Source organism: Orcinus orca, chromosome 19 (genome assembly GCF_937001465.1).
Source record: "Orcinus orca chromosome 19, mOrcOrc1.1, whole genome shotgun sequence".
NCBI classification, from domain to species: Eukaryota; Metazoa; Chordata; class Mammalia; order Artiodactyla; family Delphinidae; genus Orcinus; species Orcinus orca.
Window position 1 is genome coordinate 33743602 of NC_064577.1, and position 25585 is coordinate 33769186.

Sequence of the window (25585 nt, forward strand, 5' to 3'; positions counted from 1 at the left end):
GTGGGCTCTACTCTGGGTAGACATGGTGACATGGTCAGCTGGACGCGGGGCTGGGAGACACCCTCTGTCCCTGGGGGATGGTCAGGCACCAAATCAGAGGACAGGACTGCAGAATTTACAGATTCCCTAACCACAGCAGGAAGAACGCCGTGCTCACTCTGTGTGTCAGCCTGCGAGTGGCCACCACAGCTGTCCTCATGGCCAGCACCCAGACCAATGGGGCAACGGCCTGGGGATGTACGTCTTCACCTACCTGGAGGCGAGTCGTCCTGGGAGGTGAGGCCAGAAGGGCTGGATCCCAGGTCCAGTAACTTCCATGTGTCCTGGAGGGAACTGCTGGCAAGTGATGAGGACCTTTGGGTGTGGTGGCCATTTTCCTCCTGGAATTCTTGAGCCAGGCGTGGCTTTGGGGACTGGTTTTCTTTCTGAGGAGCTGATCTGCAAGTCACTGTGGAGATTCTGTGTTGCCTCTGTGAAAGAGAGAAAAGAGAATTATCCTTGAAAGCCACCCTCTCTCCCTGCCCTCCTGGGGTGATAAGACAGTGGACGTGGCCCGAGGAGGGGCTCTGGACATTTAAACATGAAACATGGGGGATTCCCTGGCGAACCAGTGGTTAGGACTCTGTGCGTTCACTGCCGAGGGCCCGGGTTCAATCGGGTTCAATCCCTGGTCGGGGAACTAAGATTCCACAAGCTGCGCGGTGCAGCTAAAAAAAAAAAACATGAAACACAATCCCGAGGGAGGCGAGGGAGGTGGGATTGGGGACCAGGGCCAATGCCCTGAGGTGAAGTCCTGTCACTCTGGGCAACGGCCACCCTCTCTGACACGAAGCACTCCAGTTCCAGGTGCTTCCTGGGTCGGGATGTGGCATGAAGACCTGGCCCTGGTGGATCCTGCGTACCAGCCCTGGCCCCGCTGTGCAGCCTGGCTCAGCATCCCTTCTGCAGACTGTCTGTGCCAAGCGGGCTTGGCTCTCTCCTGAGCGTTCAGAGAAACATTCTTTCTTGGCATTCTTAGAGTCCTGTCGTGGAAATTTAAGTAAAAGAAATTCAGTGTTCGTGGGTCATTGATGGGGTACCTTACTGAGTTTTCCCTCAAGATTAGGGAGAAACGCTCTCCCCAAATTTCTGATATGAGGGACTTACTCGGCTCTGTGACAAGCCAAAGTGGGGAACCTGCTTGGGTTCACCGGCCAGGACGAATTTAACAGGCCTCATCATGGCAATCGAAGTACCTCCCCGCCCTCGAGGGCAACCAAGCACCGGAAAGTCACACAACCTTCCTGTGGTGCCCAGGGAGGGCACCCTGGGCCCTGCCAGGCACACAAGGGGCCCTGCAGCTCTTGTTTGTGACACATCTTCAGTGCACAGCTGGCCCCCTGCAGCCTAAACACTAACATCTTCCCTCTGAGGGGAAGCCTGTGGAAAAGCAGTCGGGAGGGGTCACCGAGGAGAACCGAAGCCCGGGACTGTGCAGAGCCCTGCACGGAGGGCCACCTGCTGCTGCCGCTTCTCCTGCTCAAGTTTAATTAAGTTTTGGATTTTCAGCCAAGTAATGCACTCATACATTTTCGTTTTAACTTTCAGTTAAACTTTCAGATCCCACAAGCCACAAACAAACAAACAAACAAACAAACTTATCTAAACTGATGGAGAGTCTGTATTAGGTCAAATTATATGAAATTGCTGGTATCTGACCACTTTTGACCCATAAAATGGCAATTTTGTATGGTTCAACATAATACTAAAGCCTACAGCAAACATACTACCTGAAGATAAAAAATGGGAAAAGCATTCTCTGTAAACCAGGACAAATGTGTGGGTGTCAGCCACCCAGTTTTTCTCCACGCTGTGTGGGGTCCTGCCCAGGACAGTGGGGTGAGAAAAGATGAATGGTGTGAGGCCAGAAAAGGAAGCAGCCCGGTCCTTACCCCAGATGCTACGTCCATCAACACACAAAAGCAAAGAGAAATACTGACACATGTGTTGGCATCAATCAGTTCAGAAGAGTTAATAGCTACAAAATCATTTTACAAAAGTCAACTCTGTTCCAAATGACCAGCAACAGTAGGAAAGTGTAAGTTTAAAGGGATGTTGAAGAGAAACAGACTGGTACAGCTATTAGACAATTATTCATCAATAAAAAGATGAGCTCTCAAGCCAGGAAGAGACATGGAGGAACCTTACACGCATGTTGTTAAGGGAAGGACGCCCATCTGAGAAGGCTACTTGTTGTTTGATTCCAACTCTGTGACATCCTGGAAAAGGCAAAACCATGAACACAGGAACAAGATCAGTGGTTGCCAGGGGTTACGGGTGATGAATAGTGGAGCACAGAGGAGTTTTAGGGCCATGAAACTACTCTGTGTGATGCTATAATAATGAGCATGTGCCATTATACACTAGTCCAAACCCGTAGAAAGTGTGCCAAGAGTGACCCCTGATGTAAACTGTGGACTGTGCTGATGACGTGTCAGGGCAGGCTCATTGATTCTAACAAATTAACCGCTTTGTTGGGGGTTGCTGATGACACGGGAGGCTGTGCGCTTGTCGGGGCAGGAGGTACACGGGAACTCTCTATACTTTCTGCTCAATTTTGCTGTGAATCTGAAACTGCTCTGAAAAACGAAGCCTATTTATTAAAAAATTTTTGATAGCAACAAAAACAGGTGACTATATTTTGTTGACCTCTGAAATACCTATATGTGACACACTATAAAGGATCTTCATGCATTGTCTGAAGGTATAGGCCAGTATAACAACTTGACAGTGTCATTCAACAGTATCTAAGGAAGATAAAATGTACACAGCCTAGAACACAGCAATTCTGATCCTAGGTCCATGCCCGAGAAACTTCTGCACATGAGGACATCTGTAACAATGTTCACACCAAAGAAATGGTAACTGACCTAAATGCCCATCAATAGAAGAATGGATAAGTAAATGCTCGTGTATTCACAAAATAGAAAGAAAATACACCAACTTGTGTCTAGACCTGGGGTCGGCAAAGCACAACTTGTAGACCAAATCCTGCCCACCACATTTTTTGGTACAGCCTATGAGCTAAAAATAGTTTTTACATTTTTAAATAGTTGAAAAAAATCAAAAAAGAAGAAAAATATTTCATGACATGAAAATTATGAAATTAAAGTTACAAGGTCCATAAACTTTTACTGGAGCACATCCATGCCCGCCTGTTTACATATCTCCTGTGCTGGCATTCAGGACAAACGCAGAGTTGAGAAGTTGCAACAGAGACTCTGGCCCTTACAGGCCGGAATATTCACTATTTGGTCCTTTACAGAAAAGGTTTACCAATTCCTGAACTAAAGCTACATGTACCAACATATACACAGTTGACCCTTGAACAACATGTGTTTGAACTGGGCAGGTCCCCTCATATGCAGAGTTTTTTCAATAAATATGCAGTACAGGACTACATGATCCATAGCTGGCTGAATCCACGGATGCAGAACCACCGATACACAGGGACGACTGTAAAGTTAAACGTGGATTTTCGACCACTGGTGGGGGGTCCGTGCCCCTAACCCCCATGATGTTCAAGGGCCAACGGTGTACATCAGAAACACAGTGCTGAATGAGAGCATGTGTACAGAACGATGTACACACAGCTCGGTGTGATTTACACAGATTCTTTAAATATCTGCTGAGAGAGAGAAACACCAGGCTCGGGAAAGTCTGAAGGGACCATGGATATTGGGGGCAGAACACTCAAAGGGGTTTTAACTTACAACATTTTGCTTATTAAGTTGGATGGTGTACACACAGGTTTCATTATATTAGTCTTTTTATCTTAGAAGTCTAAAAATACTTAAAATAAAAATAAATACATAAATAACAATATCCACCCAACAGAGAATAAATGGAAAGAACAACCAAGAACATTCTGTAAAGGAACAGAAACAAGGGCAAGCTGTTATATGTATTTGTAACTTATTAAAACATTACGAAGCTACGGGATTCAGAGCCGGAGAGCACCTGCTCAGGAGCAGACAATTCACTGGAACTGTACAGAAAGTAAATGCAGAACCCGAACCTAACAATGCTGCAGCATCAGGCCCATCACCTACCAAGCACTGGCCTAACTTCTCAAAAATGCCAATGTTGTGAAAGACAAAGAAGGGCTGAGAAGTCGTCCAGGCTGAAGGAGACATGTGCACATACACGCGTGGGCTGCATGCCACACAGGTCCTGGACGGCCTGCTTGGTGGAGGAGGATGGCTGAAAAGAGGTGACTGGCAAAATCTGAACACAGAATATGTATTAAATTCTAGGACTGCATTAATGTTATGTTTCCTGATTTTGATAATTTATATTTTACTGCAGCTATATGTCAGGGAGTGTCCTTGTATTCTGACATCCAGGGGCTCGATGTCTGCAACTTAGATCTACCTATTTCTCTAAAATGTGGAGGAAGCAGAGGGAGGGAAGAGAAAGAATGATAAAGCAAATGTAGCAAAAAGTTAACAATTGGTTAATCTAAGTGAAGGGTATATGTGCTATTCTTGCAACTTTGTGTAAATTTGAAGTTATTTCAAAATAAAAAATTAAACACAAACATAAGCAAGAGTATAGATTTTCAGTACATGATAAAAATGTCAATTCAAAATCAGTGAGAAAAAGGAGGATAATTACTTACAGGGTACTATGACAATTAGTAAAATAGAACAACTAGAGAAACAGGTGAATATTTACCTAAACTCAAAATATAGAAAGAAACCTCTAAGCCAGAAAACAGTGAAATAAACCTTTAAAGTAGACTGACAGGGTTCATTAGATGAAAAAAAAGTTATCTGTGGATTTTTTAAAAAAAGAAAAATTAAAAGGCAAATGACAAGTTTGAGAAACATGTGTAACAGAGAAGGAACAATTTCCTTAACACATAAAGAACCCCTACAAACTAACAAGAAAAATACAAACACACAAGTAGAAAAATTAGCTAAAAACTTGCATAAATAACCCACAAAAGAAGAAATATAAATGGCTGATAAATAGATTAAAAAATTTAAAATTGCTCCAAATATAAGACATTTTTAAAAGATGCATTTTTTAAACTATTATGTTGGTAAAGATTTAGAAAATAATACCTAGGTAGGTAAAGCTATATAATAAAACATATATATATATATATTATACTTTGTAATTTTGAAAAATAGCAGGAAACACACTGATGTGTTACTGGCAACTATGTTGAAATGCTAAAAGTTGGAAACTTTTTAAATTGTGTTTACTGTATTTTGAAGTTTCTGTTATGAAATGAAGTATTTAAGCAATCAGTAAAAAGTTATTAGAAATAAGTTTCTTACGTAAAGGAGTGTTACCTGAGTTGTGAGACGGGGTTGCAACGGTCCCAAGCGTGCATCAGGTGCCTCACCTGAACCCTGGGCCTCAGGGGTAGGAAGGGGGTGATGAGGCAGCTTCCCTATAAACGAGATGAGGGAAATGGTTTGTCCTCTGTGTGCACGTCACTTGGGTTTCTCTCGTGGTGAATTCAAATACTCAAGAAGAACAGTAAGTACCTCTTCAAAACCAAAGTCACTTCTCTTTCAAGAGAACTTGGGGGGTGGACACCTGTGACTTATACAACACACACCAGCATTTCAGCAGACTTCAGAACACACAGAAGCCTTCCACAGCAGCACATACCCCTTATGCAGCTTCTCAAAGTGGCAGTCATGAGCCATCCATTAAGAGACCCAAAGACATACCCTCTCCGCAGCAGAGAAAAATAAGAAGCAAAAGTTTAAGTATATACACTTGAGGATTATTCTTGTAATCAATGCTTCAGCAGTCTTCTTTGAAAATAGGCGTAAACATCTTAGATTAACTTTATCTAAAACTTTTTTTTGCCGGGGGTGGGGGGTGGGGGACTAACTTTGTTTTGCATGACACAGAAACAACCAACTGTAACTTCTCAGTTGCACTATTCTTGTTATGAACTCTCATCAGATCTTTCACTTTTGAAAATTATTAGTAAGTTAACCATGGCCATGTTAAGTCTTTGACATCTCCATGGACAAAAAAAATGTTGTCTGCCATTTCAATAAACAAAGAATGTTGCCTGCCACCAAGCTATCAGCCTCTGCAGCCACCCCAACTGTGCACCCTGAGGGGATTTGGGATGGAGAAAAACAGGACACTGTCCCTACATAGTTAAGATGCATATCAAAGGAATGATTTCAATGGGCCCAAGGTCTTGCATCTTCCCATAGGTAGAAAGGCACTAAAATCCTCGAGATGTCTGCTTTTTGTGATTAGCAGTAATCTTTTGATGTCTGACTACATATACATTGTTTCAGCAAAAACTCCTACATATTCTTTCTCCTCCCTGACCTCTTTGGAACAGTCTCTCAGATCCATCTGACAGGCTACCTTCCCAGACTACAGTCCTCAGTAATGTTCTTGAATAAAACATAATTCTCAACTTTTAGGTTGTGCATTTTTTCTTCAGTGAACATCTACAAAGAGTTTGTTTACTTTAATGGAAAAAAAATGAAAGAAAGAAGAAAAAGGAGAGAAAGCTTTACAGTCAGGTCAGCACAGTGGGAAAAGACTGTGCTTACAGGCATTGCTTAGACCACCGTGAGGCCATCCCAGTGGACTGACTCAGGATTTCCAGAACCCTAGTCAAGAAGCAGATGGACCATTGAGACCTCAGAACCAAGACTGAGAGGAACAAGGATTAACCACCTAGGACTGAAGGAACCAATGAGGGATGAGGCAGCTGTTGTTGGGAACACTATAGATGTGATTTTAATGTTCTCCTTTCTAGATATGCAAGGAACTCTTTCTTTTTCCCCTTAAGCTGTCTGTAGTCCACATACATTTAGTGGTCTCTGGTTTTGTAAACTGAAATGAAACATTTCTAAGTGGTATCTTGTTCTCCCTGCCCGAGTCCTCCAGAACTCAGAAACTCCTGTTGACTATTCTTACTTGCCTGACAATATAGTAATTTGCATAGGCTCAAAGAGAATCTGTCCCTGTTTTTACCAGGATTTGACTGGAAATGTGGATTATGCAGCCAAGGCCCTGCCTGGGCAGCCAGAGTTGAGAATGATACTCATTTAATTATCAGGACCCATTGCCTGTAAGGATCTGTGGTTGACTTCATGGAGCAATGCTCACAAAGCCCTCCCTCCCAGGATAACTGGCAGGTGCCAGGCTCACAGAGGGTTAAGGAAGGTCATCTCCTGGCAGGTCCAGGAACCTCAGAATATTTTGGAAACCTCAAGAAAAAAGGAATTTTCTCAAAATCACCAAGCAGGTGAAACATGGAGAGTTCTTGGCTTCCTGGACTCAGGACAACAAACAAGCTTTCAACAGTCCAATCTGAAATCGTGATGGAAAGTTCCAGCAAAGCAAACTCAAGAAGTCTAACACCGTGAATTAACACTCCTGCTGCGCCTATGGAAACGATCAGGCCAAATGATACCAGACTTGTTTTGTGATCAAGAATAGTCTTTGAGATTATTTTTCTTTTTCTTTTTTCTTTTGGCCACGCTGTGCGACTTGTGGGATCTTAGTTCCCCAACCAGGAATTGAACATAAGCCCTCAGCAGTGAAAGCGCAGAGTCCTAACCATTGGACCGCCAGGGAATTCCCCGAGATTATTTTTTTATCAAAAGCTGAGAAACTGTAGGGAGGGACTTCTCTGGTGGCACAGTGGTTAAGAATCCGCCTGCCAAAACAGGGGACACGGGTTCGAGCCCTGGGCTGGGAAGATCCCACATGCCGCGGAGCACCTAAGCCTGAACGCCACAACTCCTGAGCTTGCGTTCCAGAGCCCACAAGCCACAACTACTGAGCCCGCATGCCACAACTACTGAAGCCTGTGCACCTAGAGCCCGTGCTCTGTATCAAGAGAAGCCACCGCAGTGAGAAGTCTGTGCACTGCAACGAAGAGTAGCCCCTGCTCGCCACAACTAGAGAAAGACCACACGCAGCAACGAAGACCCAATGCAGCCAAAAGTAAATAAATTAATTTTTTAAAAAAAGAAACTGCAGGGAAAAAACTGTGTTCCAATGGAAACTGCATAGCCTACTGCGCACCCTGAGGAGCTATCAGGTTCTTGCCTCTCATTGTGCCTGAACTACTTTACAACTCTGGAAGTTGACAGACACGCAAACTACACCTTGTCCCTTGGAGTTTTCATGGGCTCCCCCTCCCCCCTTTAGAGAAACCAGTTCTGCCCCATTTGCAATTCAATTCCTTTACTCCAAATAAATTTGTGCTCCTGATTTTTCCTTGGAATTGCTTATAACATGTGACTGATTTCCTCACTGTTTAGTAAACAGATGAGAATTCTAAACACGGGATCTTTTTTTTTTTTTTCTGGGATCATTTTCATATCTGTTTGAGAGCCATATTTTACTTCTTTCTGAAAATTACTTTTTAAAACCTGGTTAAAGAAATATTATTAAATGTTATTAAACATCAGAAAGGACACTGACTAATATGAACCATGATGAGTTATTAACTGTCATGAACACTTCTGCTCTAAGTAACACGGCATGAAAATTGATACAACACAATGGTGAGGAGGAGAAATGGAGAGAAATACAAGAGCAGTGCAAGATTTTAACACAAAGATCATGGTTCTTGGCTTTTCAAGTTGACGAGTATAAAGAAGTTTAGACAGAATGTTAATAATTGTATTTAAGCTGAGGCGTCCCAGCACTGGAGCCTACAGGCTGTTGGGTGGGGCTGGGTCTTCGTGCCAGGGTGGTGGTCTCCAGGAGAGCTCACGCCAGTGGGTGTTCCCTGGTACCTCCGCCACCAGTGTCCTTGTTCCCACAGTGAGCTGCAGCTGCCTCCCACCTCCTCGGAGACCCCCAAGACCAGCAGGATAGTCTTCGGTATTTTGCTCATTTGTTCATCCATGTGAACATAAAATCCAGTTTGTCCAGCTCCTTGAAAAAAATATGCTGGGATTTTGATCAGTTTGAGAATTGACGTCCTCAAAAAAGTAAACTCTCTGTATCAGTGGACATACTATATCTCTGTTTATCTAGGTCTTCTTTAGCATCTTTAATAAAACTGTAATTTTTTTCCAATAAGAAAAAAATATATTTAATAAGGCTGCTTAATAGAACAGAATCAAAAGTAGACTTCAACTCATGCTTAAAAATAACTGAAGGAATTCTTTTTTAAATAAATTTATTTATTTATTTTTGGCTGAGTTGGGTCCTCGTTGCTGCACGCGGGCTTTCCCCAGTTGTGGCAAGTGGGGGCTACTCTTCGTTGTGGTGCGCAGGCTTCTCATTGCGGTGGCTTCTCTTGTTGAGGAGCACGGGCTCTAGGTGAACAGGCTTCAGTAGTTGTGGCTCGTGGGCTTAGTTGCTCCGCGGCATGTGGGATCTTCCTGGACCAGGGCTCGAACCCACGTCCCCTGCATTGGCAGGTGGATCCTTATAAACACTGCACCACCAGGGAAGCCCACTAAAGGAATTTTGAAACTCTCTCTTGTGAAAATTAACCAAGGGAATCTCACTAAGATGGAGTGGGAGACCAGAAGGGGAGCCCTTATGCACGTCCCACTCACATCAATACAGATCCTAACAGAAGAGACTACCTTGCATCTCCATACGGAAGTGACACTGCTTTACTGCTGCCTGTGGGAGGAAGACATTCTCCTTGCCTGGCAGCAGCCCAACCAACGAGAGATCATTACAGCTTAGCCAATGAAAAACCACTACACTTTGAACCCCCATTTTCCTCCAATGGACTGTTTATAACGGCTCCCCACAATGTCCCCTTCTCCTCTATAAAAGAGTTTCCTCTCTTTTGCTTTACCCGACTTGCATGTGGTTCACCATAGTTGTATGTTCTGAACTGCAATTCTTTGCTGCTCCTTAATAAACTCGTTTTGCTGATAAAAATAACTGTTTTAGGTTAACATTACATGGAGGTCCGACCGAGATCCAGAGCAGACCCCTGACAACCCCAAGGCTGGTGAGCAAACAGGTGTGGTACCAACAGAGCCCACTGAGCTCACTGTTTTTCTAGTCACCCCTGGAGTTTGAGGGTAAGCTTTTCTCCTGGATCTGAGCTCCACTCTTTTTGCATTTGGAAGCTCTCTAGGCTTTATCTGGGATCTGTTCAAAGGCTTCATCCTTTTTTGTTAAGGCCTTGTTTTGTCCGTGAGTACTCACTTGGCACTTCAGCCGGACTTGAAATCAGGCTGTCCCTATTGGAACTGTGCTGGCATTTGGTCCAATTCCTTTTGGAACTGGGCTGTTCCTATTTGGAACTGTGCCATTCAGCCTCTGGCCTGATTCCGTTGGGATCAGGCTGTCCCTACTGGAACTGTGATGCTATTTGGCCTGCAGGCTGTTTAAGAATTACCTCTTTGGTTTAAGAGAAAAAAAAAAAAAACTCTCGAAAATGGGATCCCAGTTATCTAAATGTCTTGAGGGCACCCCACATTCAAGGACCCTGTCTGATTTTATGTTTAAAAACCACAGCCCCTCCTCCTGCACATTTCTATGGGGAAATTTCAGGCTCCCCAAACTTACCTTTCTTAAAACTATATTAGCCATAGCTCTGAAATCATCAAAATTAAACCGGGAGCCTCTTTTGGTTGCTATTTTGAGGCTTCCAAACATTATCAGGAATTTAAAATTGCTTCCCTGCAAATACAATAATTACATTAACTGAGGCAAACAATTAAAGAAAGACAAAATGGCTCTGAAGTCTCATGCTCAGCTCCCCCAACTCCTTTGTCCCTGGTGTCATCTTGTTCATCCTCCCACCCCTGCTTCTTTGTCTCAGGCTCTGCCACCCTCTGAACCTATCAGAACCTGCCCTTTAAAGTGAAATATTCTGAGGGTCCAAAGAGACCCCAGATTACTTATGTTCCCTTGAGGAAGGGTGAATTGCCAGACGCAGTTAAAGACTTTCCTAAAGTAACTGAGGGCCCCCCGTAGGTTTGCTGGAGAATTTAGCATAGTTATTCAAACCTACCAGTCTGGTTTCTCAGATTTATATCAGTTAGTTTACATGCTTTTTGAGGGGCAAGCCAAACACTGGATGAAATTAGCCCGATGGAAACACCCTGGAGGGGATTTAGAAAAACAAACCCCTAGCTTCTGGCAAGAGGTCAGAACGTGCTGAAAACCTCCACCAGCAATTACAGTCGTCTTTCCTAAGCCTGTTGATGGGAATAAAATTTAGGTTTTCACACAAAAATCTGATGAACCTGTTCATAACTATTATAATTGACTTCACATTGTTTTTAAAGAAAATTCTGGTCTTCCTTCAGATGTTCAAACCACTCAGATACCCCTTATCTCCATACTTATGAATGGGCTGAACCAGGATCTTTCTCTTTTAAAAGAACAAGGGTGGAATGGGAAATTATGTCCACTCTAGACTTAGTTAACTTGGCAAATTAGTTCACTCGAATCCTAGATGAATCACCTAAAAGAAAGACCACTAGGGCTCCCCTGGTGGCGCAGTGGTTGAGAGTCCGCCTGCCGATGCAGGGGACACGGGTTCATGCCCCGGTCCGGGAAGTTCCCACATGCCGCGGAGCGGCTGGACCCATGAGCCATGGCCGCTAAGCCTGCGCGGCCGGAGCCTGTGCTCCGCAACGGGAGAGGCCACAACAGTGAGAGGCCCACGTACTGCAAAAAAAAAAAAAAAAGAAAGAAAGACCACTAAATTCTTAATCTTCAACTCCCGAAAATGAAGGCCCCTTAACGAAACCCAAAACCTTCTAGTTTCTGCTATTACTGTAAAGAGCGAGGACACTGGAAAGACTGTTACAAGTTTAAGCGTTTCGGGCATCTTCAGCCCTCTAACCAGCCTCTCCAATACCCTCTTAACTCCCAATGAGGGGCTCCAAGGATGGACAGAGGCTCTCCCAATCCTCTCCTTGAATCAGCTTGGAGAAGCCACTCTCCAGATTGGGAACGAATCTCTCTCTGTCGTTACAGACACCAGACCACACTCTCAGTGCTCAGCCCCACTGCTAGAAAGGAGCCCCTGCCTCAAAATACTAAAATGGTCCAAATAGTGGGGGATCTCTAATGCACCTCAACAGGGTCCTGTTTCTGAACCTATTCCCTTTTGCTTAGACCCTTTAAGAGATACACACCCTCTTCTCTTTAGCTCCTCCGTCTCTATTCATTTAATAGGCTGAGACTTCTTGGAAAAGTATCATGCCTGAACTTCTTTCTCCCAAAAGGGGGAAACAGTTCTAAAATTTGACAGTCGCCATCAAAATAGCCACCAGGTGAATTAAATGATCCTTTGACATCTTTTATTTGCTCTGTCTCCAACGGTTCTGGAACTGATTCCGGAAACACTAATCATTTGTCCCTATTGAATCAGCTACCACTCTCCTTATGGGCAAACTCTCCAATTGGTATTGGCAAAATCCACAGTGTACCTCCCATCGAGATTCAAATAGATCCCTCAAAACCTCTCCTCAAGTAAAAAAGCCCTTCAAGGTATAAAGTCCATAACAGAAGACTTTGAGGCTTATGGCCTCATTATCCCCTACAGTAGTTCGTGTGGTACTCCTATCTCACCCGTGAGAAAACCCGTTTCCTCTCGTCTTACTGGACTTCCACGTGGTTCACCGTAGCTGCAGTCCTAAATGGCAATTCTTTGCTGTTCCCATTTTGCTGGAAAAATAACTGGCCATTTTTGTGTTTTAGGTGAACAATCCTAACCTAACTTGAGTGAAATAGAAAACCTGAGCCCATAGGGGCAGAACATCTGGCAACTAATCACCCTGATAATATGATCCCTCAAAACCCCTGGGACATGGCCAAAGCCATACTCAGATGGGAAATTCACACCTTACAAAATGCAATTACTGGGCTTGCTTGATGGTACAGTGGTTGAGAATCCGCCTGCCAATGCAGGGGACACGGGTTCGAGCCCTGGTCCGGGAGGATCCCACATGCCGCGGAGCAACTAAGCCCATGAGCCACAACTACTGAGCCTGCGCTCTAGAGCCCATGAGCCACAACCACTGAGCCTGCATGCCACAACTACTGAAGCCACACACCTAGAGCCCGTGCTCCGCAACAAGAGAAGCCACTGCAATGAGAAGCCCGCACACCACAACGAAGAGTAGCCCCTGCTCGTCGCAACTAGAGAAAGACCGCACACAGCAATGAAGACCCAATGCAGCTAAAAATAAATAAATAAATAAATTTATATATTAAAAAAATGCAATTACTAAACATGAAAAAATGAAGTAAATGTTTAAGAAATCAGGGAAAGAACAATAAAATTATCCCAAGGAAAAGAATGAATAAAGATAAAATGGAAACTTCTGGTAAAGACACAGGAATCTACCCATTGGCTCCAAGCAGTCACCTTTGAGGAAACCCCCTGGAAGGTAGCAGAGAAATTTTAAAACACACACACACACACACACACACACACACACACACACACACACATACAATGTAAATAAACACATCTAACATGCTCCAGAAGAGATTAGAAAGAAATAGGAAGAAGTGGTATTTAAAGAAACAATGGGTGAATGGATAAAGAAGATGTGGCAGATATATACAATGGAATATTACTCAGCCATAAAAAGAAACAAAATTGAGTTATTTGTAGTGAGGTGGATGGACCTAGAGACTGTCATACAGAGTGAAGTAAGTCAGAAAGAGCAAAAAAAATACCGTATGCCAACACATATATATAGAATCTAAAAAAAAAAATGGTTCTGAAGAACCTAGGGGCAGGACAGGAATAAAGATGCAGACGTAGAGAATGGACTTGAGGACATGGGGAGGGGGAAGGGTAAGCTGGGACGAAGTGAGAGAGTGGCACTGACATATATACACTACCAAATGTAAAACAGATAGCTAGTGGGAAGCAGCCGCATAGCACAGGGAGATCAGCTAGGTGCTTTGTGACCACCTAGAGGGGTGGGATAGGGAGGGTGGGAGGGAGACACAAGAGGGAGGAGATATGGGGATGTATGTAAATGTATAGCTGATTCACTTTGTTATACAGCAGAAACTAATACACCACAGTAAAGCAATTACACTCCAATAAAGATGTTAAAAAAAAAAAAAAGAAAGAAACAATGGGGACTTCCCTGGTGGCTCAGTGGTTAAGAATCCACCTTCCAATGCAGGGGACACGGGTTCGAGCCCTGGTCTGGGAAGATCCCACATGCCGCGGAACAACTAAGCCCGTGTGCCACAACTACTGAGCCTGCACTCTAGAGCCCACCAGCCACAACTACTGAGCCCCCGTGCCACAACTACTGAAGCCCGTGGGCCTAGAGCCCGTGCTCTGCAACAGAGAAGCCACTGCGATGAGAAGCCCGCGCACCACAACGAAGAGTAGCCCCCACTCACCACAACTAGAGAAAGCCCGCGTGCAGCAACGAAGACCCAACGCAGCCAAAAATAAATAAATAAATTTATTTTAAAAAAAAATAATGGCTGAGAATTTTAAAGAATCGGAAGAAAACAAAACAAAACCAACCAACCACAAGTCTTAAGATTTAAAAAACATACTGATTCCAGAGCAGGTTAAATTAAAGCAGAGCAACTCTCACGTAGACACAGGATGGTAAAACAGGAGCACAAACGGATTAGATGAAAAAAATCTGAGAGCAGCCAGAGAGGAAAGGGAGGCCACCCACCAGGAAGGGGCTTGTACTAATGCTGGCTTCTCAGAAGACAGCAGGGTATTGTCTTTATTTTTTTTTTTTCCTACGTTGGGTCTTCGTTGCCGCGTGCGGGCTTTCTCTCGTTGTGGCAAGCGGGTCTACTCTTGGTTGCAGTGCGCGGGCTTCTTACTGCAGTGTCTTCTCTTGCATTGGAGCACGGGCTCTAGGCGCACGGGCTCAGTAGTTGTGGTGCACAGACTTCGTTGCTCCGCGGCATGTGGGATCTTCCCGGACCAGGGCTCGAACCCGTGTCCCCTGCATTGGCAGGTGGATTCTTTTTTCTTATTTATTTTATTTATTAATTTTTGGCTGCATTGGGTCTTCATTGCTACGTGCAGCCTTTCTCTAGTTGCAGCGAGTGGGGCTACTCTTCGTTGCAGTGCGTGGGCTTCTCCTTGCGGTGGCTTCTCTTGTTGCCGAGCACAGGCTCTAGGCGCGTGGGCTTCAGTAGTTGTGGCTCGTGGGCTCTAGAGCACAGGCTCAGTAGTTGTGGTACACGGGCTTAGTTGCTCCGCAGCATGTGGGATCTTCCCAGACCAGGGCTCGAACCCGTGTCCCCTGAATTGGCAGGTGGATTCTTAACCACTGCGCCACCAGGGAAGTTGCTATTGTCTTTGAAAAAGTTGTAAGAAAATGCTAATCAGAGGTCTCTTTCCAGCTACGCCATCGCCATCGTTCTAGAAAGTGGTCAAAATAAAATCATTTTATGAAGACAAAGAGTTTATTGCCCACAGGCTCTTCTTGAAGGAAAGACTAGATCCCTGAATGTCAGTTCCTTTCCCTCCCAGGCCCTCAGAAGAGATGTGTGAAATTGTGCATGACCCAGGGCTCCCGAGGGTCCTAGAGAAGCAGAGTGTGGCAGGTTGCTGACAGTGAGGGGCAAACATGCCAAGAGTTCATAAAATGTGACTGAAAATCACTGCTTCTAAATTAATATCATTTACAGTAGGATTGGAGATCCTTATGTATGATCATAATTAATTACATGTAAAGAGGTATTTTACTATTTATGTAAGTGTGCCCAATAAACAGCATTGGGTCAGCCAGCTAACCACTTAGGAAAAGATAAGGATAAATCCCTAATTTGTTCTTTTCTTTTACTAAATCATTTCTAGATGAATCAAAAATTCAGCAAGAAGAAAGTTGGGGGAAGGGACAAAAGAAATTCAGCAGGAAAACTACATGATAATGAGATACAAATGGCCAAAACACACACACACACAGAAATGTAAAGAAATACAAATTAAAACAATGAACTATTTTTACCTAACTAAATTGGCAAAAAACATTTTCTAATGAATTTTTAGTTTCTGTGAAGCTGTGGTCAAGTAGGCATTTTACTGTTGTAAAAATGCCTGAGATGCGCTTTGGTGGGGGGTAGGGGTGGACTGGGGGCACCACCATGCCCTCCTGCGAGGCTGGCTACAGCATGACTGCCGAGCCGCAGGACAGACATGTGATTCCAGCGTGGAGTCTCCTCCCAGTGGGGCCAGCGAGGGAATGAGTGCAGACCGAGGCGGGGGCCACGTGGAGTTCCAACGTGAGGGTGCGTGTGACAGTGTGAACACACACCCCGACAGACAGACAGATAGGCGTCAAAATGCGGATGAGTTCTAGTCAGTAATTTGTGCTTTCCAGTATAAGTTAACAATTTCTCAGCATTCATTTGTATTTTTATAGTGAGCAAACAGCCTTTCATAATCAGAATAAAAAGAGAGCTTTTAAGAAGTGCTGGCTATGGGACTTCCCTGGTGGTGCAGTGGTTAAGAATCTGCCTGCCAATGCAGGGGACATGGGTTCGAGCCCTGGTCCGGGAAGATCCCACATGCCGCGGAGCAACTACACCCATGCGCCACAACTACTGAGCTTGCGCTCTAGAGCCCACAAGCCACAGCTACTGAGCCTGCGAGCCGCAACTACCGAAGCCCGTGCGCCTAGAGCCCATGCTCTGCAACAAGAGAAGCCACCACGATGAGAAGCCCACGCACCACAACGAAGAATAGCCCCTGCTCACTGAAACTAGAGAAAGCCCGCGTGCAGCAACAAAGACCCAACACAGCCAAAAAAATAAAATAATAATAATAATAAATAAATAAATAAATAAATAAAAAGAAATGCTGGCTATCAAAGGCTATATACTGTGTGATTCCAACTGTATGACATTCTGGAAAAGGCTAAACTATGGAGACAGTGAAAAGATGAGTGGTTGTCAGAAGTCAGGAGGGAGGGAGGATGACCAGTGGAGCACAGAGGCTCCAAACCCACAGAACACACACCACCAAGGTGAACCTGATGTAAACTACGGACTCTGGGTGACGCTGTGTCAAAGTAGTTTCACTGATTACGACAAATGTACCATCTAGAGTGGATGTGGATTATGAGGGAGGAGTGCGTGTGCGGGGTCAGGGAGTGTACGGGAAATCTGTGTCTTCTGCTCAGTTTTGCTGTGAACCTAAAACTACCCCCCAAATAAAGTCTTTCAAAACTGTTAGATGTTAAGATCCTTAGAAACAAGACTTTAAGGAATCTTAGCTGTATACCATAGATTAGGAAAACATCATGTGCAGTTCCAATTTCTGGCAAAAGCTGAATTGGCAGCAGGAGGAAGAACAGAGTAGGAGAGAGGTGGGCCAAGCTGAAGTCCACTCAGTTTGGCTGCATGACCTGCCCTTTTCTGGCCCTCCACCGTGCAGGCCTGCTCAGGCTGTGCTGGCATCCATCATGGTCCTGGCCTCACCCACAGCAGATGGTGTAATGGCCTCTCAGAAGTGAGGGGTGAGCACTCAGAGCTGGGCTGACAGGAGTGCAAACGGGGACGGGGCACCTGGGGACAGGTGACTCCCCAGCACTGCCACCCACCCACTTGCCTGGAGAAGAGGTGGGGGAGTGAAGGGCTGAATCAAGGGCCGCCTGGGCAGCTCCGGGCCACACGCCCAACCACGCGAGTCTGCCTGTCTGTAAATGCGGATCCGAAGGCCCGGACCTGAGCGGGAGGGACGTGGCTGGCACAGGAGCCTGACCCCAGGCCGTGGAGGATGCAGGATGAAGCCAGGGGCAGTGAAGGGGCTGCTCTGCTAGCTCCCTGCGGGGATGAGGTCCCTTCCCAGAGGCACACAGGCGAGGACAAGCCTTGGGGCAGGGGCAGGTGTACCCTGGGGTCGACCCTGCCCGGTGGCGCTGAAACCAGAGGGAGCCAGAGTGGGTGTGGCTCTGCCTTGGCTGTACGGTCTCACATTTTCAATATTGTCAAGTGATGATAAGATACTTCTGTCACAGCTGGTCATTCTGTACCACTTAATGATCGCAGTCACATGACTGATGACCCTGGTAAATCATCTTCGTAAAAAAATGCAGACAGACCAGTCTTGTTCACAGCCTTTGCTATCCCCCAAATGTGGGAGAGTAGAAACCTACCATCGCACGGTGTTGGGGGAGGGTGGCCTTCCCAAAAGGGAACCAACGGAGTATGCTGGACATTCTTACAAACCACCAGTGACAGAGAAGTTCACAGAGCAAACCCCAAACCCTTCACCCATCTCTTCTCACTCCGCTATCCTCCTCAAAGCGCTGGATGTGCTTCCTTCCAGTCCGCCCTGTATGTGCACGCGTGCACACACACGCTTTGTATGTTCACCTGGGGCTCCAAGCACACTGTTCGGCGGGCTGCTCCTCTCACAGGCTGACGCGTCTGGGCTGGCACACACAGTGTGTGGTCAGTGGGCCGAGCTGGTCCTTACAGTGTCCAGGCCCGCGAGGAAAGGACACAAAGTGAGAATACGCGTTAGGACGTCAGGGGCTTTGAAGTAATTTGGAAGGGCCACATTTTTATTGTACTTGACAAAAGAATCATCCACAGTGGACTGGAGCTGAATGCGGAAAGCGGGCTGTCTGTCCCTCTTGTTTGAGAAGCGCTGTGCGGAGATGGCGCCTGCTGGGGATGCGGGCGCCCCTTCGTTCTCTTGAGGGCTGAGCAGCATCCAAGTTCCGACTCCGATGTCCCACGGATGAACACCTGGACCTTCCCAATAACGTTCTTACTGTAATAAAAACGCTGTCAAAAATATCCTTGTATGGGCTTCCCTGGTGGCGCAGTGGTTGAGAGTCCGCCTGCTGATGCAGGGAACACAGGTTCGTGCCCCAGTCCGGGAAGATCCCACATGCCGCGGAGCGGCTGGGCCCGTGAGCCATGGCCGCTGAGCCTGCGCATCTGGAGCCTGTGCTCCGCAACGGGAGAGGCCACAACAGTGAGAGGCCCACGCACCACAAAAAAAAAAAAAAAAAAAATATATATATATATATATATATCCTTGTATGTACATCTTTTTCAGATCTGTGAGAAAATCTTTTAAAAGAATCTCTAGGGGAAGAGTAGCTTATTCAAAGGGTACGAACATTAAAAAATTTGAGAGATGCAGCCAAATTGCCCTCCAAAAAGGCTTCACCAGGGAAGGTTCCCGCGGAGGCAGGGTGTCCCCCACACTCTCCTGGACAATGAGGGTGGGACTTTTTAGTCTGGGCGTAAACTTGATGCTGACTTACTTGCCCGCCTCAGACTCCTGCAGAGGCGCGTGGCGTCCATACCCTTGTCAGTTCTGTGGATTTTCTCCTGTACGTGCCATCCAGCATTTTGCCTGTGATCTACAGATGCCCATTTTGGGTACTCATTCGTTTTACCTGTCAGGTATGTTGCAAACATTTCCCGAGTCTGTTATTTGTCTTTTATCTTTGCTTACAATGTCTTTTCCTTAGAGATATACTAAGATGTAATGAGGGACTTGCCTGGTGGCACAGTGGTTAAGAATCCGCCTGCCAATGCAGGGGACACGGTTTAAGCCCTGGCCCAGGAACATCCCACATGCCACGGAGCAACTAAGCCTGAGTGCCACAACTACTGAGCCTGCACTCTAGAGACCGTGAGCCACAACTACTGAGCCCGCGTGCCACAACTACTGAAGCCCGCACGCCTAGAGTCTGTGCTCCGCAACAAGAGAAGCCACTGCAATGAGAAGCCCACGCATCGCAACGAAGAGTAGCCCCCGCTCGCTGCAACTAGAGAAAGCCTGTGCACAGCAATGAAGACCGAACGCAGCCAAAAAAATAAATTAAAAAAAAAGATGTAATGACATCAAATCTGTTGATTTTTGACTTTTCCATGTCTATGTGGTTTTAAACTTTTTAAGGGGAGCCTTCCTCATGCTTGGGATTGTTGCAAAGATGCACTGAGTCAATATGTGCATAGCCAATGGGCGAAGGGCAGTTGGAGCTGAATGCCACATCTCTGCACATATGGAAGTCTTAGAAAATGAAGGAGGTAACAAGCACAGATGCAGAAGAAAGTAGAGAGTTATGGGCCACTATGTGCCACTCTACGGTAGTACTTTAAAGGCTAGGAACTCTGGATAGATTTCCAGCAAAATGTAAACGTCCAAAATTGATCCAGGAAGAGGCAGAAAATCCATACAGACAAATCACCAGAGAAGAAAATGAAAGGTGGTTAAAAGTCTACCACTAATGAAAACACCAGGCATGGAAAGTTCTATTGCTGAGGTTGCTCCAACTTTCAGAGAAGGCTGCAAACTTGGTCACTAGGGATTTGCGGCTTTCTCTGACACTGGGAGGCACAGGGAGCAGGCCTGGGGAGAGGAGTTCAGTCAGATTGGGGCCTGGCAGTGGAGGGTCTGCACCGATCAGGGGCTCCTCTACTGGATGGATGGGCGATGGATGGATGGATGGGTGGGTGGGTGGGTGGGTGGATGGGTGGGTAGGTAGGTGGATGACTCAAATATTTGGCCATGAGGCCAGCTGATTACAGGAAGCCACAATGAGGAGGAAAGAAAAGTTCACTGGGATAAAAGGTCAGAGGGAGAGGGAGGCATGGCTGTGATCAAAAAGGTCTGGGGCCTCAAGGGCTGGGAGAGGGAACCCTGGCAGTGGCAGGGCTTGGCACGGAGGCCAAGGTTAAGGGGCAGGAAGGTTCAGATGTGGGAGGGAATGGGGTAGAATTAAGAAATGGAGCCCTTGGGGCTTCCCTGGTGGCGCAGTGGTTGAGATGCAGGGGACACGGGTTCATGACGCAGTCTGGGAAGATCCCACATGCCGCGGAGCGGCTGGTCTCGTGAGCCTGCTGGGCTGGGCTCGTGAGCCTCCTGGGCTGGGCTCAGCCTGCCACTGAGCCTGCGCATCCGGAGCCTGTGCTCCGCAACGGGAGAGGCCACAACAGTGAGAGGCCCGTGTACTGCAAAAAAAAAAAAAAAAAAAAAAAAAAAAAGCTACTATTATCGTACACACAGCTCAGTGCTACGAAGAGACCGGGGATGGATGTTCCACCCGACCTCCTTCCCCTTCAGTGGGAAGTGCTTTCTGGGCACTGCAGTGCTTGGGGGTGAGGAGGACCCTTGAGGGAAGCCAAGACTCTAGTTAGCCAAGAGGAAGCATTCTGCAGACACCCCATGGCTCCGAGCTCCTTAGAGGCACACTGGGGTGCTCTGCTTCCAGTAGGAAACACAAGCCTGGAGCCTTGCTCCTCAAGGAGGTGAGCTGTCATGGAGAGAGGGGATGGCTTAGTTTCAAGTCGACAACAGGGTAGAATCCCAAAGCTCCCAGACTCTGGGATCATCACAGTGACTCAAAGCTCTTGCTGGAAAAGGACAGACAAGCAGAAGCCACAGAAGTTGAGGGGTAAGCTGTGAGAAAGCGGCCTGTGCCCCAGCTGCAGGAAAACCGAGGGGCTTAAGGCAGAGGCAGCGCGAGCGCCACTCAGCCAGGCTGGGTGACCCGGGGGTGCTTGTGAGAACCGGATGGTGCCAAGGCGCCAGGAGAGGCCCAATGTGTGGTGGCTCTGGTGGGTTCCATGGGCCCCTTTCTCAGGAACCAGCACCCAAGACCCCCACGGGCAGCCTGGGTGTCTGCGGCCCACAGTCCCGGCCTCTCGGCTGCACCGCATACACTGTCGCCTTTATCTCGAGGAAGCCGAGGCCCGAGCCGGCCTGGGAACCCGGCAGCCTTTGCCGTCACCACAAAGCCGCATAGAAACACCAGCTGCTTTGCTAACCTGCGGTATTTTTCTCACAGATGCTGCCAGAGGAGTGGGTTCACGGAACTCCCACTGCAGAGATGAAGCCAAGCTCTGTGCCTGACTCCTGACCTGGCCGCTCCACAGGGCGGCTCTGTTCTCCCTTCTAAACCCCCCCCCACCACCCGCCCCGCCAGCCTGGCCGGCCCTCCTCCCTCTGGCCCTCTTCCGGTCCCCCCACCGCGGCTCTTCTGTTGCCAGCATCCCCAACCACACGGCGCAGGCGATGCTGGGCCGGTGGGGGGGGGGGGGGTGACCCACCAGTGAGGTGGCCCAGCTCTGCACGCAGCCGGTTCCCCAGCTCCAGGAGCTGCTCCTTCTCCAGGTGCAGCCGCAGGATTTTCCTGGCTGCCTCCTTGAGCTTCCTCTGGAGTCGGGGCACAGACAGGGCCTGAGGGGGCTGTGCCTCCTGGTCCTCGGTCCCTGCGGGTCCTCCACGTGCCGGGCCCTGTGAACAAATCCACACAGCAGAGGCCATCAGATGAGTCCTGGAGGGGAACGGGAAGTGGGAGTGAGGGTGCGGATGGTGGGTGCCACCGCCCGAACGACTGTCCCAGAACCCACATCGCTGGGTGACGTCCCTCCACCATGATGCATCCATGCCCACCTTCTCTCTCAGGGGGGCGGGGCTGGGCTGGGGGTGTGCTCTGAATGAAGGCCCTCGAGGCTCCCAGGCCAAGGCCTGCCTGCACTTGGTGACTCTGTGCCCTGCCCCAATGCCTTTGTCTTTCCAGTGACAGTGAGGAGCCAGCTGGCACCCAGGCCTGGGCTCCCTCCAAAGGTGCCCCCGGGACCCAGGAGGGCTACACGTGTGATCCGACCCCCTTCAAGGGCCCCATGGTCACAGGCTGGGTGCCTGCTGGCCGCCTGGTGTGGAAGGGGGCTGGCAGAGACCCAAAAGGTGGCCTGGAACGGGAACCCAGCCTCCATTACTCTCTTCCCCTTGCCCTGGACGTCTGCACTGCTGGGCCCCTCTGCCCTGGGCCCTTCTCCAACGCCTCCCTTGCCTTCATTCACTCAGTACCTTGCCTTCCCTGCCTCCTCTCTGGCTCCATCGTCCATACTCCCGTCTCAGTCATTTCTCTACCTGCCATTCAGACTCCCCTCCACCACCTGCAGGCCAGCCCAGGTTTCCCACCATCCTGACCCGGACGAAGGTGCCAGAGAGAAAGCAAAGGAGGCCAAGGGAGGGAGCAGTGGCCGCCTGGGGCCTCCGCTTCTGGGCCTGGAGGCTGCCTTGGGCCAACACCCGAGGTCTGAACCCCGTTGCTCGGGCAGCACCACGCGGCCCTACATCCTACCACTGTCCCAGTCTGGACTCACACACAGATGTGTGCTCCCACCCAGAGGGGTATTTGGAATGGGGTGGGTGTGGGGAAAGGAGAAAGGGAAAAAGGAGAACGTGTGTGGCTGCCTCTGTTCCAGGCAGGGGCCCAGGAGGAGCCAGTGGCGTCCAAGGCCCCAAAGGAGGCAGGTGGCCTACTTAGGCATGGCTGCTCCTCACACCTATGAAAAACCGCATTGTGCCGTCCCAGCCACTCGAGCTGGCGCCAGAACAAGGAATCTGCTCTACGTCCCTGGAAGAGACCAGCACGCCCTGTCCTGGCCCTGTTTCTTGGTGTGCCTTTCCAGGGCTGGCAAGCACCTGTGCCCTCCTGTGGCCTGGGAGCTACGGTGTTTGCACACCAGTGCCTCCAGCACATGCCTGATGTATTGGCATGAAGCGGGGCGTGGAGGTGATGCGGTAAAGCGACCATCAGAGAAAGGCCTCCGCCCCGCGGCCCGGCTCGGGGTCTCTCGAGTGTACAGGACCAGGGCCGGTGGGGGGCTGTGTCTTGGAGACCTGTAGCGTGGATTCACACACAGGGCTGCACAGGCCCCAGGCGGCTAACCCGACCTGTTGGGAAAGGTACACAACCTCCGGGGATGTAGCCCTGGGATTGGGGGACTGGCCAGGCCACTCTTTCTCCAGGCTTTGTCCTCTACAAGGATATGCTGTGGGATTCTCTTGTGTTATTTTAAGTAAGGAAAGAACAATCCTGAAAACAGAGACTGTGCAAAACTCAGAACACTTAGAGATTTAAAAATCTCTTCAAAAGCAGGACGCCACCCTGCAAAGATGGCCCTGGCCTGAGCTGAGGAACATGCTGCCTGAGGCGTGACCTCAGGCGTGGCTGGGCTCGGGGATGGGGAGTCCTGATCTTGAGTGGCCCATGTTCTTGTCACACAGTGACTGCACGCGATGAGCGGGTGCTGCAGCTGGGCCCCACCTCTCTTAAGCTTAGTTCCTGGTAAGATGAAGCTTATTTTGATGACACTAAAGTCTCACCCCACAATGACACAATGCTAATAATGACCTGAGATGCCCAGGAGCTTCTGCACTGCTGCGTTCAGGGCCCAAGGTCCCACCCCGTGATGGCCCCATCCACCTGCCCTCGCCTGCTCTGGTGCAGGTCCCAGCATCCTGGCCAGAACGGAAACATCCACGCAGCAGAGGGAAAGCTTGAGACATCCTAATGACAACTCTGTTCCCAAGGGAAGGGAGTGCCTGGGCTCCTTGAAGAAGCCCTGCGGGGAGGCTGAGGCCCAGGGAGAGGTAGCGCGGGCTCCCTTGGGGCAGGTTCCCAAGCTTCCAGGCAGAGCCAGAGGGATCGCCAGCCAACACTGCCCCCCAGCGGTCCGAGGTGCCCGGTGGGGAGGCCTGGGGAAACCCAGCATCTGTCTATTTGGGGCCTGGGCAGGGCAGCCTGCAGGAGGGAGGGGCCTGGGTGAGCCGAGAACCATGGAAGTGTGACAGTGCAGCCACCTGCCCCACAGGGTCTCCTGTGACTGCGGGGAGCTCCAGGGTCTGCAGGTCCCTTCCGGGCTGAGGTGCTGGCTTTTGTGTGGCAGGGTCCCACCCCTACAGAGCAGCTGCAGGGATGGCCCAAGGCCCACGCCCCTGTCTCACTGCTGGTGGTTCCTCCCCTCTCCACACACATCTCTCTCTGAACCATCCGAGGGTGAGTTGGAGACATTGCACCCCTTTATGCCCCAATACTTCAGCTTGTACTTTCTGAAAACAAGGACATTCTCTTAATAACCAGTTATTAGGACCAGAAATGTCACAGGGACGTGGCATTATGACCTAGCGCACAGTCCACAGGCACCTCCACCAGCTGCCCAGAGGACGTGCTTTATGGCCTGTTCCTCCTGCCCGGGGTCCAGGACCCTGCATGGCTTCTGCATCCTGGGTCCCCTAAGTCCCCAGCAGAATGTTCTCAACAGGACAGGCTGTGGGTTTAGTGCCCCTCGGTCTGGGTCTGTCCTTGGAGTCAGGAGGTCTTGTGCTTGGAGTTAGGAGTGAGGCTGTGTCCCTCTCCTGTCCGGAGGCTCGTGATGTCCATCTGTCCCAGTGTTGGCAATGGGAGCTGATCTCTCGGAAGTGGCGTCCACTGGCTGTAGCACCAGAAAGTTACTGTTTTCCCTTTCCAATAAGAAGAACTTCTGGGGAGATTCCACATAAACAGCTTGTCCAGAATTTCAGCATCTGATGACACCCCCCGGCTGTGTCATTCCCTTCATGTCCTTGGTTGATGTTCTAAGTAAGGAAGGGTTTTCCTCTCTCCTTTCTTTCCTTGTCGGTTTATTTGCAGCAGAGTGAATGCGACTCCGTTTTAGTAGGTAGATGATGACCCTGACTTCATGACTGACTGGCCTAGATCTGGTCAGTGGGAGCCCTTTATGCGGGCTCCTGCATCCCTGTCATGTCTCCGTGGTGGAATTGGCCACTTACCCTGGTTCCTCTCAGCAGAGCAGGAAGTGCGGGAATGCGATCTAGGCACTGGGTGCGCTCACC

General features: G+C 48.5%; 1 protein-coding gene across 21 annotated transcripts in view; it reads right to left on the minus strand.

Annotated features, from left to right (window-relative positions):
* CCDC57 (coiled-coil domain containing 57) overlaps positions 1-25585 on the minus strand; it is a 107989-nt gene that overhangs the window by 30370 nt on the left and 52034 nt on the right. For 12 of the 21 annotated variants that reach the window (XM_033438804.2, XM_049702382.1, XM_049702383.1 and 9 more), the window contains 4 exons: positions 22009-22195; positions 5343-5443; positions 903-1022; positions 254-470 (listed from right to left, as the gene is read on the minus strand). In XM_033438804.2, the coding sequence (XP_033294695.2) occupies positions 254-470; positions 903-1022; positions 5343-5443; positions 22009-22195 (625 nt within the window). Of the gene's footprint in view, positions 1-253; positions 471-902; positions 1023-5342; positions 5444-15007; positions 18713-19214; positions 19350-22008; positions 22236-25585 lie in introns of those variants that run through there. The other 9 variants (XM_049702388.1, XM_049702386.1, XM_049702395.1 and 6 more) reach the window with 7 other exon arrangements.